General features: G+C 31.7%; 1 protein-coding gene across 1 annotated transcript in view; it reads left to right on the forward strand.

The window, feature by feature from the left end:
- Window positions 1-8: 8 nt before the first annotated feature.
- Window positions 9-15,350, forward strand: part of Alx1 (ALX homeobox 1) — a 21,225-nt gene continuing 5,883 nt past the window's right edge. Inside the window, exons 1-3 of the mRNA XM_010610232.1 lie at window positions 9-234; window positions 2,897-3,201; window positions 6,067-6,195. Coding sequence (XP_010608534.1) covers window positions 9-234; window positions 2,897-3,201; window positions 6,067-6,195 — 660 coding nt within the window. The remainder of the gene's footprint in view (window positions 235-2,896; window positions 3,202-6,066; window positions 6,196-15,350) is intronic.

Raw genomic sequence — 15,350 nt, forward strand, 5'->3', positions numbered from 1 at the left:
GCAGGACTATGGAGTTTCTCAGCGAGAAGTTCGCCCTGAAGAGCCTGCCAAGTAAAAACAGTGACTTTTACATGGGCTCAGGAGGCACGCTGGAGCACGTTATGGAGACGCTGGACAATGAGTCCTTTTACGGCAAAGCGCCGGCCGGCAAATGCGTGCAGGCCTTCGGGCCCCTGCCCCGAGCCGAGCATCACGTGCGCCTGGAGAGGACCTCGCCCTGTCAGGACAGCAGCGGAAGCGGGATTTCCGCTGAAGCCAGCTTTGGGGGAGAAAGGAAGGACCCGGACCCAGGTTGCCTCGGCGGGATTCTCACTCCGTGATCGGGCAAGATCCGCAGCGAGGGCCGCGATTCTCGGACCGGATCCCCGAGGTAACCGCTACGGGCGCTAAGGAGCCTGGAGTCGAGGTAGCGCTGGGGCTCGGAGAGCCGAGCCCGCTGCTGGGGCGGGAGGAGCTGACCTGGATCCTTGCTGGTTAGGGGGCGTCCCCCACGACAGTGAGGAAAAGAAACCTCCGCGCTCCTTTAGGTGAATAACCAAAAAAGCAAACAAACAAACAAAAAAAACCCCAAAACTTTTGCTCAAGGTGTCGCGACAATTTTCGTTGTGAAGAGTGCTGCTAGGCTAGTAGCCTGTGCGATTTTGTGATTTCTGCCTTTGTTTTTTTTTTTTTTTTTGGCTTTAAAAATAAAACACGTAAAATTTTGGTAAACAGCGATTTAGTAGCTTCGGGCAGAGAGAAGAATCTCGGACACAGTTACCCACTCTTGGGATCTGCATTATCTAATTTTTTTGACCTGGCCGTAAAGGTCACCCAAGAAGCCTTTTTCGGAATGCTTCTGGGTGAAGTCTTTAACTCTGAACGCCCAAGTATCTCGAAGTCAAAATGTTATCAAAACAAACCATCTATCTTTTCTATCTCGTAACCCAATACAGAGCTATTATTTCAGATCGCGACAGCTAAAGGACGTTTACAGTTCCAAAAGGGCTTTTCCTTATCATTGTATATATTCCACAGTTAAGTCGTGAGGAGCGGGCAGTTCTAAAACAACAAACGAATTAAGTGTGAAATATTTACAACAAGCCTCCGCCCACAGTTTTAAGGAAAGTTCAGAAATCCAGCTAGATGCCAGCTTGTGGGGGCTCATGATCTACGTACTCTTTGCACACGCTTTAAATAAATCTCTTATTTCACTTTATTCTTGTTGCAGGTTGCTTTTGACTCTTAGGGGTAAAAAATGAAGACGTAGCGATAGAGCAAAACATCAAATCGTTTCAATTATTTGCTTAGAACGTCGCGAAAGTTAGTTTCTCAGTAGAATAAACTTTTTGCTTTCTGGCGGTATGGAGATATCAGCATCTGTATCTTTGGAACTATCAGACATATCTGCAGTTGAGTTGTTGGATTTGACAGGACTTTCATGTTTTGTGATGTCCTGTGTTAACTACGAGGTGGCCTCGGTTTTATGTTTTAATTGTCGGGAATCCAGATGAGAAGGGAAAGGGGAGATTATTACATTTTATTAACTTTTAAACATATACTCACTATTAGGATAAATTTTAGCAGGGAGAGACTGAGTGAGATGTACACTTGCGGCCGTCTCCTAATTTATGAAAGAGCCCCGCTTTCTCCTGAAACGCCCTCAGCCCTCCGCTGCTCCCCTCCCCCATGCCTAATCGCCGAAGTTCCCGTTTAACTCTGCCCGCTGAGACAAAACCGAATTGTTCATGGGCGGTGGCCCTTCTTTACGCTTAATTTTACATCGCATCTCCCTTTGCATGAAGGCGAGCAGGGATTTCAGTTGTACCGGTATTAAAGTCGAATGCATTTAACAGTTAAAGCGGTTGTTACTATGAGAATAATTGAAGAACAAAAACTAATGAGAAAAAAAAAATCAATCGTTCTTTGGAAATAATTATTCCGGACGATTGACTTTTCTTTTTAAACCAGAAAATGCCTCCCATTTCACTGTGTGCATTCGGAGTATTTGTGTACGTGGCATTATGTGATATATTTTTGTTTTATATCATGTTGCAAGCATGCAATAAAATCTGGAGGAAATTACTGAAATTAAAACACCTCTCAACTGAGGAACAGATGCCATCCTTTGTAATTTCTTTGTGTTCCAAAAGGAAACGTTACAATTTTCTGTCCTAAAACTTAGATCATGAGTTACACGGAAATACGCAATTTTTAACAGGGAACTGAAACATGAGCTTTTAATATAAAGATGTTTTCTTAAATTGTACTCTGTTTTATATGAAACATTCCAAAAGCGCAGAATAAATTCATTTTTCAATTTGGTAAATCATGTTTTGAAAGAATTTTACAGTCAACCATGAATATTCAGTTAAAATACTTAATATATAGTAGAAATAATGACTCATTTACGACTATAGTCCATCGATATTGTGGGGAGGGAGAAGATAACTTTTAGATGTTAGCATACGTGTATAGGTGTTACTTAAAATTAAAAAATTTTGAGTCATACAGTAGCTTATTTTTTCTTTTGTGAATAAATGTATGGCATACTATTAAGTCTGATTCACTTTTCAAAAATTATGGTTACTCAAGTTTTTGTTTTTATATCCAGAGCATCTGTTAGTTTGACTATATTAATTTGATTGTATATTGTGCATCTAAATATTACATTAGCCCTCTAAAATAGGACTGTGGATTTTGGCAACTTATGAGTGCCATGTACATATTCAAAAATGATTTTTAAACCTGTTTCTCAGTGAATTCATAATTGCACATAACGTGATGATCAAATTAATCATCACAACAAACCATTTCAAGAATTATTTCTGGATGCTCTAATTTGCTTCAATTTAATTCCTTCATGGAGATGTCTGTCACAATCTTGAGCATTGCTATTTTCCCCTTCTGGGTGCAGTGAACTATGGGATCACCAAAGTAGAAGGACAACCGCTTCACACTGAACTGAACAGAGCCATGGACAACTGCAACAGTCTCCGGATGTCTCCCGGGAAGGGAATGCCAGAGAAGGGAGAAATGGATGAACTTGGGGATAAATGTGACAGCAATGTATCCAGCAGTAAGAAGCGGAGACACCGAACCACCTTCACCAGTTTGCAGCTGGAAGAACTAGAGAAGGTCTTTCAGAAAACCCATTACCCCGACGTCTATGTCAGAGAACAGCTTGCTCTGAGAACAGAGCTCACTGAGGCCAGGGTCCAGGTAGGAGTTGAATGGAGGCCTTGTGGTGGGCTGAGGTGAAAAGAGGAATAATTGAACCATCATATTTTGTTGCCTTAGAAATAAACTGATTCTGGAGCTGATGACATAGAACAATGTAATATATATGCATGCAGATCCATTATACTTCCTTTTTACTTGGAAAAGTTTTGACAGCATACACAAAGCATATGGACACAAGCAATGACATAGGCATAAAAATTAAGCCATTTAGGGTGAACAGAATATGATGGTTTTAAGTACTTTTCAAAGGATGAAAAGCAGAAGTATAGCTATTCATCAGATGATGAATGTATTTCATTTTCTTTCTCTGTTTTATCAGCCACTGAAATTCTTTTTAGATTATATGCCAAGGTTTGTGTAAATTATTTGAATAATGCATATAAATCCATAATTTCATGTAGGTTGAATTATGATAAAAATTTAAAAATGAACCGATGTCATTGCCAATTGTTATGCTTACCATACAATATTTTTGCTAATATAATTAAAGAAACATCCAATAGTTCATTATAATTTTCTAGCCCTAGCAATTATCAATACCTCGTTAGTTCAAAAAAATCTAGGTAATTACATAGTTTTTACATAGTAAAATATATTTAAAGAAATTTTTGTATGTACTTCTCAATTATTTTGTAAAATTATTTAAATTATCAAATTCTGATGATTTAATGTGTTTAAAGTTTTAAAATAATATGAGAACCAAAAATTATATGAAGTAAAATTCTTCCTCTTACGTGTATTTTATTTTGACTAGATTTGATATACTGAAATTATACTTTATTAGTTCCCAATTAATAAGAGTTTCAACTTCAACATTATTTCAGGAAAAGTGGCTTTTTTCTTTGCATGTTTTTTTGCTACTTTAGGAAAATACTGAATTTTGCTATTCTCAGAAATGAATAGGTAGGGAAATATTTTGTTCTTAATGGAGTAAGTATTGCTTCTTAAAATTAAGGCATTGTAAGTCTTGTACATCGTTAAAGACAACATCTGGTGGTGCAGGGATAACAAGCAGCAGATTTTTGCTTGAGTTTATGGACACAAATGGCTATTTTATCTTAGTTCAGGAAGTAAATATATAGAAAGTTTGTGCTAACGAAGAATTTTAGAATTGTCATGTACTAACATCAGTCCCGCATATGTGTTTTATGTCCATATTTAAATTAGTTATACTTCAAACCATAGAAAAATATGTTTACACATGGAGTGATCAGCTGTGTACTATGCATGTTTTCTTCTTAAGTCCTGATTATATTTGTCTGAAAACATGTACAGAGAGCAACCTGAACCTAATTTACCCAGATTGTTCTTCCTGCTTCTCACATGAGAGTGGTAATTGGTACCCACTTAAGAAGATGGTCTAGGTCTTTTTTTCAATGGGGGAGGAACCCCAAAACCTCATTAATATTTCTTTGTATTTCTTGGTGCCTATCTGTAGATACAGTAAAAAATGAAAATAAAAACTTTTGGTTTTGGTTTTGTTTTTAATCTCAAGCTTTGGGTATAATGGGTAATATTATCAGAAGTGTGCTGTGAAGACATTCTAAACAGGTAGCTTTTGTCTTGTTTTAATTGATGAAAACTCTTCAAGTGGCATCTGACAATTGAAATATATTTTTAAACAACACTAAACTGAGTATTATTCAGCAGACAAATTTGTGAAGGTATAGAAATATAGAGAATATTACGATTGAGTATTAAAGATATGTAAAATTTCAAATAAATTTTAATGAGAGACTTTTTTACAACTTAAATTTTTATCATTGACTTCTAATTTCTTTCCTAAACATATTTTCGCCTAGTTGTATAAAGAAGACAAAAGGGATTCCTGAGAGCTGCTTTACAGTATAATTCTACATTTCCATGTTTCCATATAGGTTATAATTTTCTTTATCTCGCTTCACTACATTCTAATATTAAAAATAAAATTTTGGAGTAGTAGCAGTTTAAATTAATGAATCCTTTGAGAAGATGGTACTTAGAATCAATATTTGAGGAACATAATTAGAGAAATTATGGAAAAACATTTAGTGACATGGAAAAGGCCACACTACCTCAAAAGCATTCTTAACCCTTGGATTTACATGTCCTACTTATTGTGTTATCTATATTACCTGTAAATGTTTCAAATTAAAGAAATTACTGACAATATCTGAGCATTTTCTGCAAGACAAAGTAAACCATACTGTTTATATAATAAGTATATTTATACATTTTAAAACCACATCTTATATAATCCTTACCATGTACAATTCAATATTTAATTTTTTCTACTTCTAAATAATTAAAATACTTCCACCACTGCCACCCATATGATTTAGATGCAATCCTTATGCATAATTTATCTAAAGTACAACCTAGGAGAGTCTTCAGTTTCTGACATATTTAAAAGATCATTTTTAAATGAACTCATATTAATTTGATCATAGGTTGGCTTCATTCCTGTTATGTCATAACCCTACACTAAAAAGTTATAGTTGTCTCCAAGATCTGCAGCATTCTCTTGGAGGAAGATTATGCACGATAATGTGGGGATATAAATAACATTAAGATTGTATAGCTTAATTATCTTTTATTTTCTACAAATGAGAGGCACTGACATATCAAATAAATTTGTCTCTCAGCTTCTCCTGTAAAATTCTATTGCTCATGGACTTACCACATCGTATCAGAGTACTAGAGAAAGTAAAACTTGTGGATCATTTTCTGACATAAAGAAATTAATAATTTTATAAGTAATTTATTGACCTGGTTTTTCACTCTGGTTTGAAATCTTTTAACATTAAATTTGCTTTATCAAATATTCCTCAGTTAAGATTCTATTTTTTTTTTTTGAAAAATTAGGTGTGGTTTCAAAATCGAAGGGCCAAGTGGAGAAAAAGAGAACGTTATGGCCAAATACAACAAGCTAAAAGCCACTTTGCAGCCACCTATGATATATCAGTTTTGCCAAGGACTGACAGCTACCCACAGGTATGGTAAACTACACAGGGTGCTGATTCAGAAAAATAGATGTGGTTTGTGTATTCTTCAGAGGGAACACAGGATTCATTGTACCTTATATAATGGTCAAAAATGAAATTTTAACCTCTAGATGACTTTTTCCATGTTTGTCACATTTTGATTTTACCATATGATTTATTTTGTGGTTATTTTCTTTCAGTCTTTCTCTTAAAAATATTGCGTAGTTTTTGCCTTTTGGAGTTTGTGATGCATAATAAAAGATACATAGTAAAATATACATAATAAAAGAAATAGCATCACTTAATGATAACAGTCTTTTAATTTTACTCTGCATTATAATATGCAGGCTCTCTTCTTTGTTAACTTATAAATGAAAAAGCATTGTTTTCATGCAATCTCTTGTAACTACCATTTCATTAACCACCTTCAAAGTCTGATATTAAAGGTGGCCTTTTAAGCCCTCAATTCTCCTATGCATCATTTCATATTCCTTTTTTTTTTCTTTTTTCAAATTTGGCGTTGCCCTTTGCATCAAGGACATTTAATCATTTTTGACTCATAGTCATAATTTTAAAAAATTAACTATGCAAAAGTGACACTCTTCTTCAAAAGGGGTCTCCCTTGCCTCATTCCAGAAAATATTCATAATTTTCTTTTCATTTTTCCTTTTAGTTATATTTTATGTTTAGTGTATTTTTAATGTTATTTCTAATGTGTGTGTTTCATCTTTCTAATATATTTCATGTTACTTTTTTTCTGTTACTGAATAATGTTATTTAGAACTGTATTTTTGATACAAGATGAAGAATATTAAAATTATAAGGACAGCCATTCATTATTTCCTTTTGTATTACTTAATAATATGCATTGAGAGACTGCTACAAATACACATAGGAAACATATACGCTGGACAAATGCCTTGATAGTTCACTAACTAGTTCACGCCAGCCCCAAACAAGGATATTCACTCCTTCAACTGTAAATTCAAACTCTATGAATATGAATTCAGTCCTTTAATTTTATGCTTTCTTTGTGTCCTTCGATCTTATTTTTCCTTAAAAACTTATATTGAGAGCAGCAGTCTTCTAAATAAATTCATCAAATTGATTCCTTTAATTGTACTTAAAAAAATATTAGAAAGTACTTGTTCAACTCTCTCATTTAAAATTTTAGGAAAACAGCCCATCTGAGTTACAGAATTGGTCCATGGTCACAGCAGTGTCTCCTTAAGGCAGTGTATATAGGGATGTTACAGCTATGCCTTTCCACAGTAGTTTACTAGAAGACAAATATTATGAAAACCATTTGAATAAATGTCCTATGTCTGTCACAAGAAATATCTCGTTTCTGTTTTACAATTTATTTTAAAGCAGTTGGCTTGTTTTCTCCTATTAAAAATATTAGTATACTTCTGTTTACTTAGTGTCATAGGGCTCAAGAATTTTGTTCACCATGTATTTCTGAGTCTCAGTTGAGTTTTAAACAAAATGCCATGAGAACGTTTTCTCTCTGGGCACCCAGCTCTGTGCAGTCAAGGACTGTAGAGTTCTATAGACACTACTGTTACCCTTACTTTACTTCCAGTCATTGTTTTAAGGAGTTTATACCTATTACCTTTACTTAACCCTCACAACTGCCTTATGGGGTAGGTGTTATTAATTATCTCTATTTCTCAGATGAGGACTCTGAGGTATATTCAAGGGAAACATTTACGTATTAGTGATGAAGTCCCAGCCTGACTATCTTAATCTATACCATAGACTCTCTCTCCTAATGAGTATAATGAAATGTATGAATGATTAATAGATTAATACCAAAGAAGTCTAAAGCTTGATTGCATTGTTCAAATCTCCACTTCAGTTCAGAGAGGAGGAATTGTATTGGCAACCAGTGAAACAAACAAACAAACAAACAAAAAATACTTGAGATGCTAGATATGTCATATAATTTGGAGCTACTGACTGGATATCTTTAGGAATGTAAGTCAACAAATTATGAACTCTTTTCAGACAAACTTTCAACACTGAGTAATAAGTTTATTAACTATAATATGTATTTTGGCATCTCTTTTTTTCAGTCTTCATTCCTTTCTTTTTAAACTGTTTCTTTTTCTACTTCTGTGTTCCTGGGCTTTATCTCTGACTCCAATTTTTTCTTCAGTGTTTTATAAAACATTTAGAACAGGATCTGACATCAATTAAAATCTAAAATGGGCATAATATATGCTGACTAGTGATCTCCTTTCTTCCTAGGATTATTTTGCTATTGTGTTATTGTGCATCACAGTTTTATGTATCACTTTTGCAAATGAGGTAAACTAACAGCCAAGATGACAGGAAATGGTGCATAAAATTATATATTTTATTTTTCATGCCAACAATGGATTATTAAAGAATTTATGTCCTCAAATTATGAGAATTTTACTTTAATTCTCCCTGTGACTTCTTCATACTTTATGTTATTGGTTATACCAAAGAGAAAGAATATAGAGAGACTATGTTGAATTTATTTGGACAATGAACCTTATGAAGAATAAAAAAAAAATCTGTAAAGTCCATAGTCTTGTCTGTATTGGTAAGTCATTTAACACTTGGTTGGCAACAATCCTGAAATAAGTACGGCCAACTCCTCACTGTAGGTATTAGTTAATGCCAGGGAAAAATTCTATTTCAATTTGAAAATACATGGTAGACTTTTCTGGTTTTCTTGGAAAAAAAAATTCTCTCAGGATCATGTCTCTCACGCTTCAGCCTAAAGGAAGTGCTTTTTATCATGTGGCTTCAAAATAGCAATTTATAAAGGGAGGAATAGGAACTGAAATAGAATCCCAACAACTCAATGCAGTAAGACATTGAATTGGATTACTGTTACTAATTAGAGAAAAAAATATTAACTACAGAAAAGTTGGAAACTAGAAAATGTTGGAGGCAGAACAGAAATAAGGAATTAACAGTTTGGCAGGAAAGCAAAAACATATACAGAAATACATGAAACACAGAGATGATTTAGAAAATGTTCTCCTCAAGTCTGCTCAGTGTGGATAATTACTGTACCTAGCATAAAGGTATCTATATATAACATAAAATATGTTTGTTTATGAATGGTAATTAATGCTTAATAAAATGTTTTAAATATTTTATTTCAAATGGTTTTCATTACATTGAAATAACAACAGCCATAACTGTAAAAATAATAACTAACAACAGGGGGCTTACTTTAAGCTGGATAGGCAATGTTCTTCCTCCTTAAAGGTATTAAGCTTGTTAATTTTGAGTTTAGGTTTTCTGAGTTCAGGAGTCTAGGTATCTTTATGCATTATTATGGCTTTAATGTATCACTTCATGAAATAGTTCAATTTTGGCCCTAAACATTATATCACTTTAGAAAACCTGACATTTTTTTCTATTTAAAATTTATACAATAATATCAAATATTCAGAGTGTCAACATCTTTTAGAGTGTTAACAGGGTATTTTTCTTGAACCCTTTCACCTTTAATAGCAAATAAATAAGAAAATGAGACGTGTGTGATTGTACTCAGTAACATATTTAAAATACTGTATTTTGATACATTGAAAATATCTTTTAGATACTTTGAAAAAATGTCTTGTTCTTTGGTCTACAATATCGCTTGCAATTTGGCAATATTGTGATTTTTTAAAAAAATTCATTGTTGTTCAAGACATGACTTAAATAGCATGCTCATTGTGCCAAATATCTTTCCTCAATCTTGAATTCCCTTCCCCTCACCTAAACCATATTTCCTCATTGAAACTTCTGAATCCTCAGTCAGAGAATCACTTTCTCCCTGAGATTGTAGTGGATTTTATAAAGGTCTGCACCCTATGTACAATGAAAAGTATTAAAAATATGGTCTATTTATTAGTTACATTTTGATCACTAATATATTAGACAAGCTACATAAACTCTAAACAAATAGGAATAAGAGTACTGATTTACTTTACTATTTCTTTACCACTACATTATAAAACAAAAATAGCTAATTTTTAATAAAACAACTTCTTTCTACATTCCCGCTAGTCGCTAGCTCTGTGGTCTTATGCAATTAAGTTTTTCTCAGTTTATTTATGATAGACTGTAAAGGTTTAATTGCTCTTTTCAGTTTAACTTTTTCTTGCAGCAGCAGTACATGGTAGGTATTGGTTTAGCTATGGGAGATACATGAATGATCTAGACAAAATCTCCTGTTTTGCAAATAAGTTACAAAGTAGGTAATATTTTTAATAAGTTCTGCAAACACTTCTAGGTGCAAAATAGACCCAACAAACCAGAGATCTAAATAATGTTAGTCTTGAATTTAAGCAGCAAGCAAGAACATGTCAACAGTCTATATAACATCAAAATCAAAGCATTTAAAATATTTTGTGGTGAATAAAATACTTTCTGTTAGGGTATAAGTATTTCATAGAGGATTATAACCAGTCTTCATTCTTTGAAGGAATATCATTTCCATGCTGTTAGGTTTGGTTTGGATTATATGCATTAGCCTTATTTGCATTAACAATATTATGTACTAGGTAGGTTACTGTCTTAGCCCCTTGTTTCATTACTCTTCAGATACTTTCTTTGGGAAATGGAGCTGTTGTTGGTAGTGGCATTGGAGGTGTTGATAATGTAGATGCTGCTGCTACTGATGATGATAATAATATTTCTCCTACTGTGAGGATTCAACTAATTTCTAAATAGAAACTCCTGTGTTTATAATCGGTGGGATTTATATCTGTGGGATTCATAATCCTGAGATTTGAGGAGATTTGCGAGGAAGGGATTAATGTAACACAGTGAGTTTCACAGTCAAGGAGTCATGAATTCAAATGTTGACTTTGCCACTTAATATCTTTAGATCTTTGCCAAATGAATTTCTGTATTTATAAAATACAGAAAAAAGCTCATATGAAATTTGTGAGTATTGAGTAAGATAGTTTATCCAAAGTCTTTAATGATTTTCCATAAATGGTAGTGATTATATCACATCCATTAGTCATCATTAATTGTTCTAAAGTCCTGCTTTTCTAAGATAAGTGGTTTTGAGTGTTCCTTTATACAGTAGCACTTAAATAAATCCAGTCTACATATAAATTTCACTAAGGATCTAGAGAATGATTAAATACAGTTAAATATATTTTACACCTTAAATTAGTACAACCAAACACAGTAATATCAGGAGTTTCAGTGTATTTTCTATTCACCAGAATTATTTCATCATGAAAAGAAAAAAAAAGTTTTGCTAAAAGGTTTGGGAAAAGTGTTGAAGATTTTTCTGTCCTAAATAAGTTCTCCCCACAAGTAAAAGGTTTTACTTAGTATGTAGTACTAATCACCACTAAATCAATGTTTACAAAATGTGCAATGAAACCCACACAATATCAACATATCGAGAGATGGATTCAAGTTATAGGTAACTTGTAGTCATCAAGATAATTTAAAATACAGCTTAAAGTTATGTAACATTTAAAATTTAATAAACTATTTAGAAAATTATATAAATTTCTAAAATGAAATTCTAAATTTTCTATTTAATAATGATTTTGAAGATATGTTTCATCCTTTCTTCTATTACTGATATCTGTACTAATGCTAAAATTTGCCTCTGCATTTAAACTAAATAAGGAATATGGCACTTGCTACTTTCAGTCAGTGTAGCAATGTAAGGTCATCTGGAGCAGTTTTTACATTTGGAGAAAATAGCACTTTTCCAGTTATTTTTATTTTTTCCCAAATATTAAAACTAAACAAATAAAACCATATCATTAAAAATGTTAAAAATATAGTTGCAATTGATATGATACATTGATGAATATTCGTAGGTCTATGAAACAACCAATGGATGATCACATAATAATACAGTAAAATTTCTCTTTCAATGAGTGGCCACTCTTAGAGCAACAGGTCATATTGATATTGCTCAATTTCTCACTAATAGTGAATAGGAACTTTTAAAAGTATTACTTAAACCTGCTAATTAAATGTAAAAAAATATACATTTTTTATAAATATATAAACTATAAAGGCATGTGAAAAATATATACTGTGAGGCATTTTTAGTGTCTACTGAGAGGGTACTTAGCTATAATGAACAACTTTTTAAAAAAATTTGTTGAAATATTAAATTTTGTATTCAATTAAAAAGTTCACTAATTTTAATTTTGTTGAAAGTATAAAAACCTTAAGAGATTAAAGGTCATTCCGAATCAGTGAAGTACATTCATCTTTTAGATTATGAAATAATTAAATTTATTAAAAATGATGTTCTGATTTAATGATTATACACAATAACAGCTTTTTTTCTTGTTTGTTTTAATAGGTAGCCACTGTTAAAGCATTGAATTTAGCTAAATTTGTCTTAATTAATGTTTTATTAATTAATGTTAATGTTTCAAGAGGATAGTAAACCAATAAATTGAATAGATTACCAAAATAAATAAGAAGAATATAAAAAGAAATTACCATAGTGTGCCAGGGTTAATTTGTATATTTAAAAACAATTTCATATGAAAATAGAGAAAAAACATTTGGCTAAACAAGTCATCCAATTCTAGCAGGTCTATGTGAGTAGATATGTGGGTTAAAATATGCAATTCATACTCTCTTCAAGTTAAACCTCATGTTATACTTAATACAGAATTTTATGCATGGCATATTTATTTTTATATTTATATTTACTTTTTGATATGGGGTTTTACTGTGTTGCTCAGGCTGGTCTCAAATGTGAAACCTCATGATTCTATATTTCTTTTTGGTCATAAATCATGCACAGTAAAATTAGGCAAAATTTTGTGTAAACTGGCAGTTGATTCTAAAAGCCAAGACAATAACTTTTCAGCTTTATCATTAGTTAAATTAAAACTAAATTGATCAATAGCTTTATTTAGGATTTTAAGAATAAATGCAAAACTGGTATATGAGTATTGAACAAAGTAGAAATCTGATTTAAAATGTTCTGTGCAAATTAAATTACTTATTTGATTTATAAGTTTTAGATGCAGATGGAAAACTCCACATTCATGAATTTACAATTTATATTTTTTCCAATAATTGAGAACTTGTTTAAATAGGGTAATTATGTTAATTAAAAATGAATAAGATACTGATGAATCAGCAAAAGCTACTAGGAGTACATTAAAATATATGAAAATAGTATAACACATGCCTGGAAAATGTTCCATACAAACATTATTATTTGATAATAATTAAGTAGCAATAGTAGGTGTTATTATTCAATTTCTTCCTTGAATGAGCTGAATGGAAAGATTTATTTTAAAGACTAAATAGTGATATTTTCCATAAATCATAGTTTTTAATGATCATTATTACTGTAAAATGTAACAATGCATTCAACACTAAAGGAAAAGAAAAAAATCGCTCTTACAGTAATTACTTGCATCTTTAACCTGGAGCATTTTTCAAATACTACTTGAATAATAAAAATTTTAGCATATTTATGTTTTAAAATTTTTTCCAATACTACTTCTCATGAAACAATGACATTTGCACTAATAGATATATAATTATATTTTTCTGCTAAGCAGTTTCTTCTTAGATTATCAATTTCAAGTGACTTATTTCTAATAGTGATTTTTTAAATGAAAAAGCACACTCTTCCTGTTCTAAGTGCTTATACACATTTCTAGTATGAAATTTTTTTCAAAAATCAAAGTGACAATCTGTATTTAATATATGATACTTTTGGAATAAATGAATAGCTTCTAATTACTTCAATTTTATAAGATACTGAAAGAATATATTTTGGGAATGTTTGAAACATGTTGATTTTTAAAATCTTTAGACTTTTTATATTATTTTAAATATTTCTGATGAAAATTAGACTAAATATGCTGATACTGATGACGTGTACTGTGATCTCAAGTAGTTCCTAAAATATTCTCTAATTGATCTTTTCAGTGTTTATTCACTTTGAGTTTTTTTTTTTTTCCAGGCATAAAAAGCCTTTGTATGTTAGTCACTGGTAGTTAACTCACTATTCAGGGATATATTTTTCTTCTTGTAAAACATTTACTGATGTAGTAACTAGAAGTTATCGGGACCTGAAGTTAGCTAACCCTTAAAAATATTTGAAAGATAGTAAACATATGATTCATATTAGTATTTCATCTTCCTGGATTTCACAGGAAAGGACGTGCTAGAAAAGTATGTAATTTAAAAAAATTAAACTGCTTCTGTAGACAATGATTTTTTTTAAAGATCATATTAAAATTTGATAAATTACTTAGTGAGGATGTGCTAATAAATTTACATAGTAAGTATTGGAATTATACAGACTAATCAATAAATGTAAGTATTCTGTTAATAAGGAAAAATCCATATCAACTTTTTGAATTTTGAAAATCCTCTGTAAAGAAAGTATTGGTAGAAGATCACCACAACTCTTTCTTTGTGAATCCCTAAACTCTTTTTTAAAAATGTGTGATTTAACTACCATGAGGAAGTGTGTGCACATGTGAGCGTAGCATGAAAGAGCATGCGTTGTGATGTGAGAATGAAATGCATGTAGATGTTACAGGCATTGGTGGCAGGAGGAAGGAGCACTCTATTTGTAGAACAAGAGTAGGTTAAACACATTTTAGTAGAAAAATGTTACAGTGGTTGTTTTGGAAATCCTTTAAAATTAAGAGAAGGTTGTCACTTGTATAGTTTTCAATTTGCTCATTATTTCTATTAAGTTCAAAGGCATCATCTTCTAAATGGTAGTAATATTAAGAATATAAAATGAGATAAATATATAAATGTTATGAATAGATTTCTATAACATATAAATATGTTATAAATATATAAGTAGAATATAAAATATTATCATGAAACCGATTTTTAAACCATTCTACTTTACAACAAAGACAGAGACTAACAAAATCATGTTTCTGTTAGAAGTTTTTTAAAAAATTGTTTTAAAAGTTACTACCATAAAGTGAGCAAATACATTAGTAATAGATACTGAATTTAGTATGTTAAAATATTTTGCAGTTTATGTTACAAAGAATGTCTCTAAATCACATTTCTCAGGTAAATGAAGAAATATAATTTTCTATCCGTGTTTTATTATAATACTTTATTTCATTACAAACACAGACACTCAGTGAAGAATTCTTAATATATATATATTTACATATATAAATACACACACACATA

The sequence above is a fragment of the Fukomys damarensis genome, unplaced genomic scaffold, assembly GCF_012274545.1.
Source record: "Fukomys damarensis isolate Sample0158 unplaced genomic scaffold, DMR_v1.0_HiC HiC_scaffold_15, whole genome shotgun sequence".
NCBI lineage: Eukaryota > Metazoa > Chordata > Mammalia > Rodentia > Bathyergidae > Fukomys > Fukomys damarensis.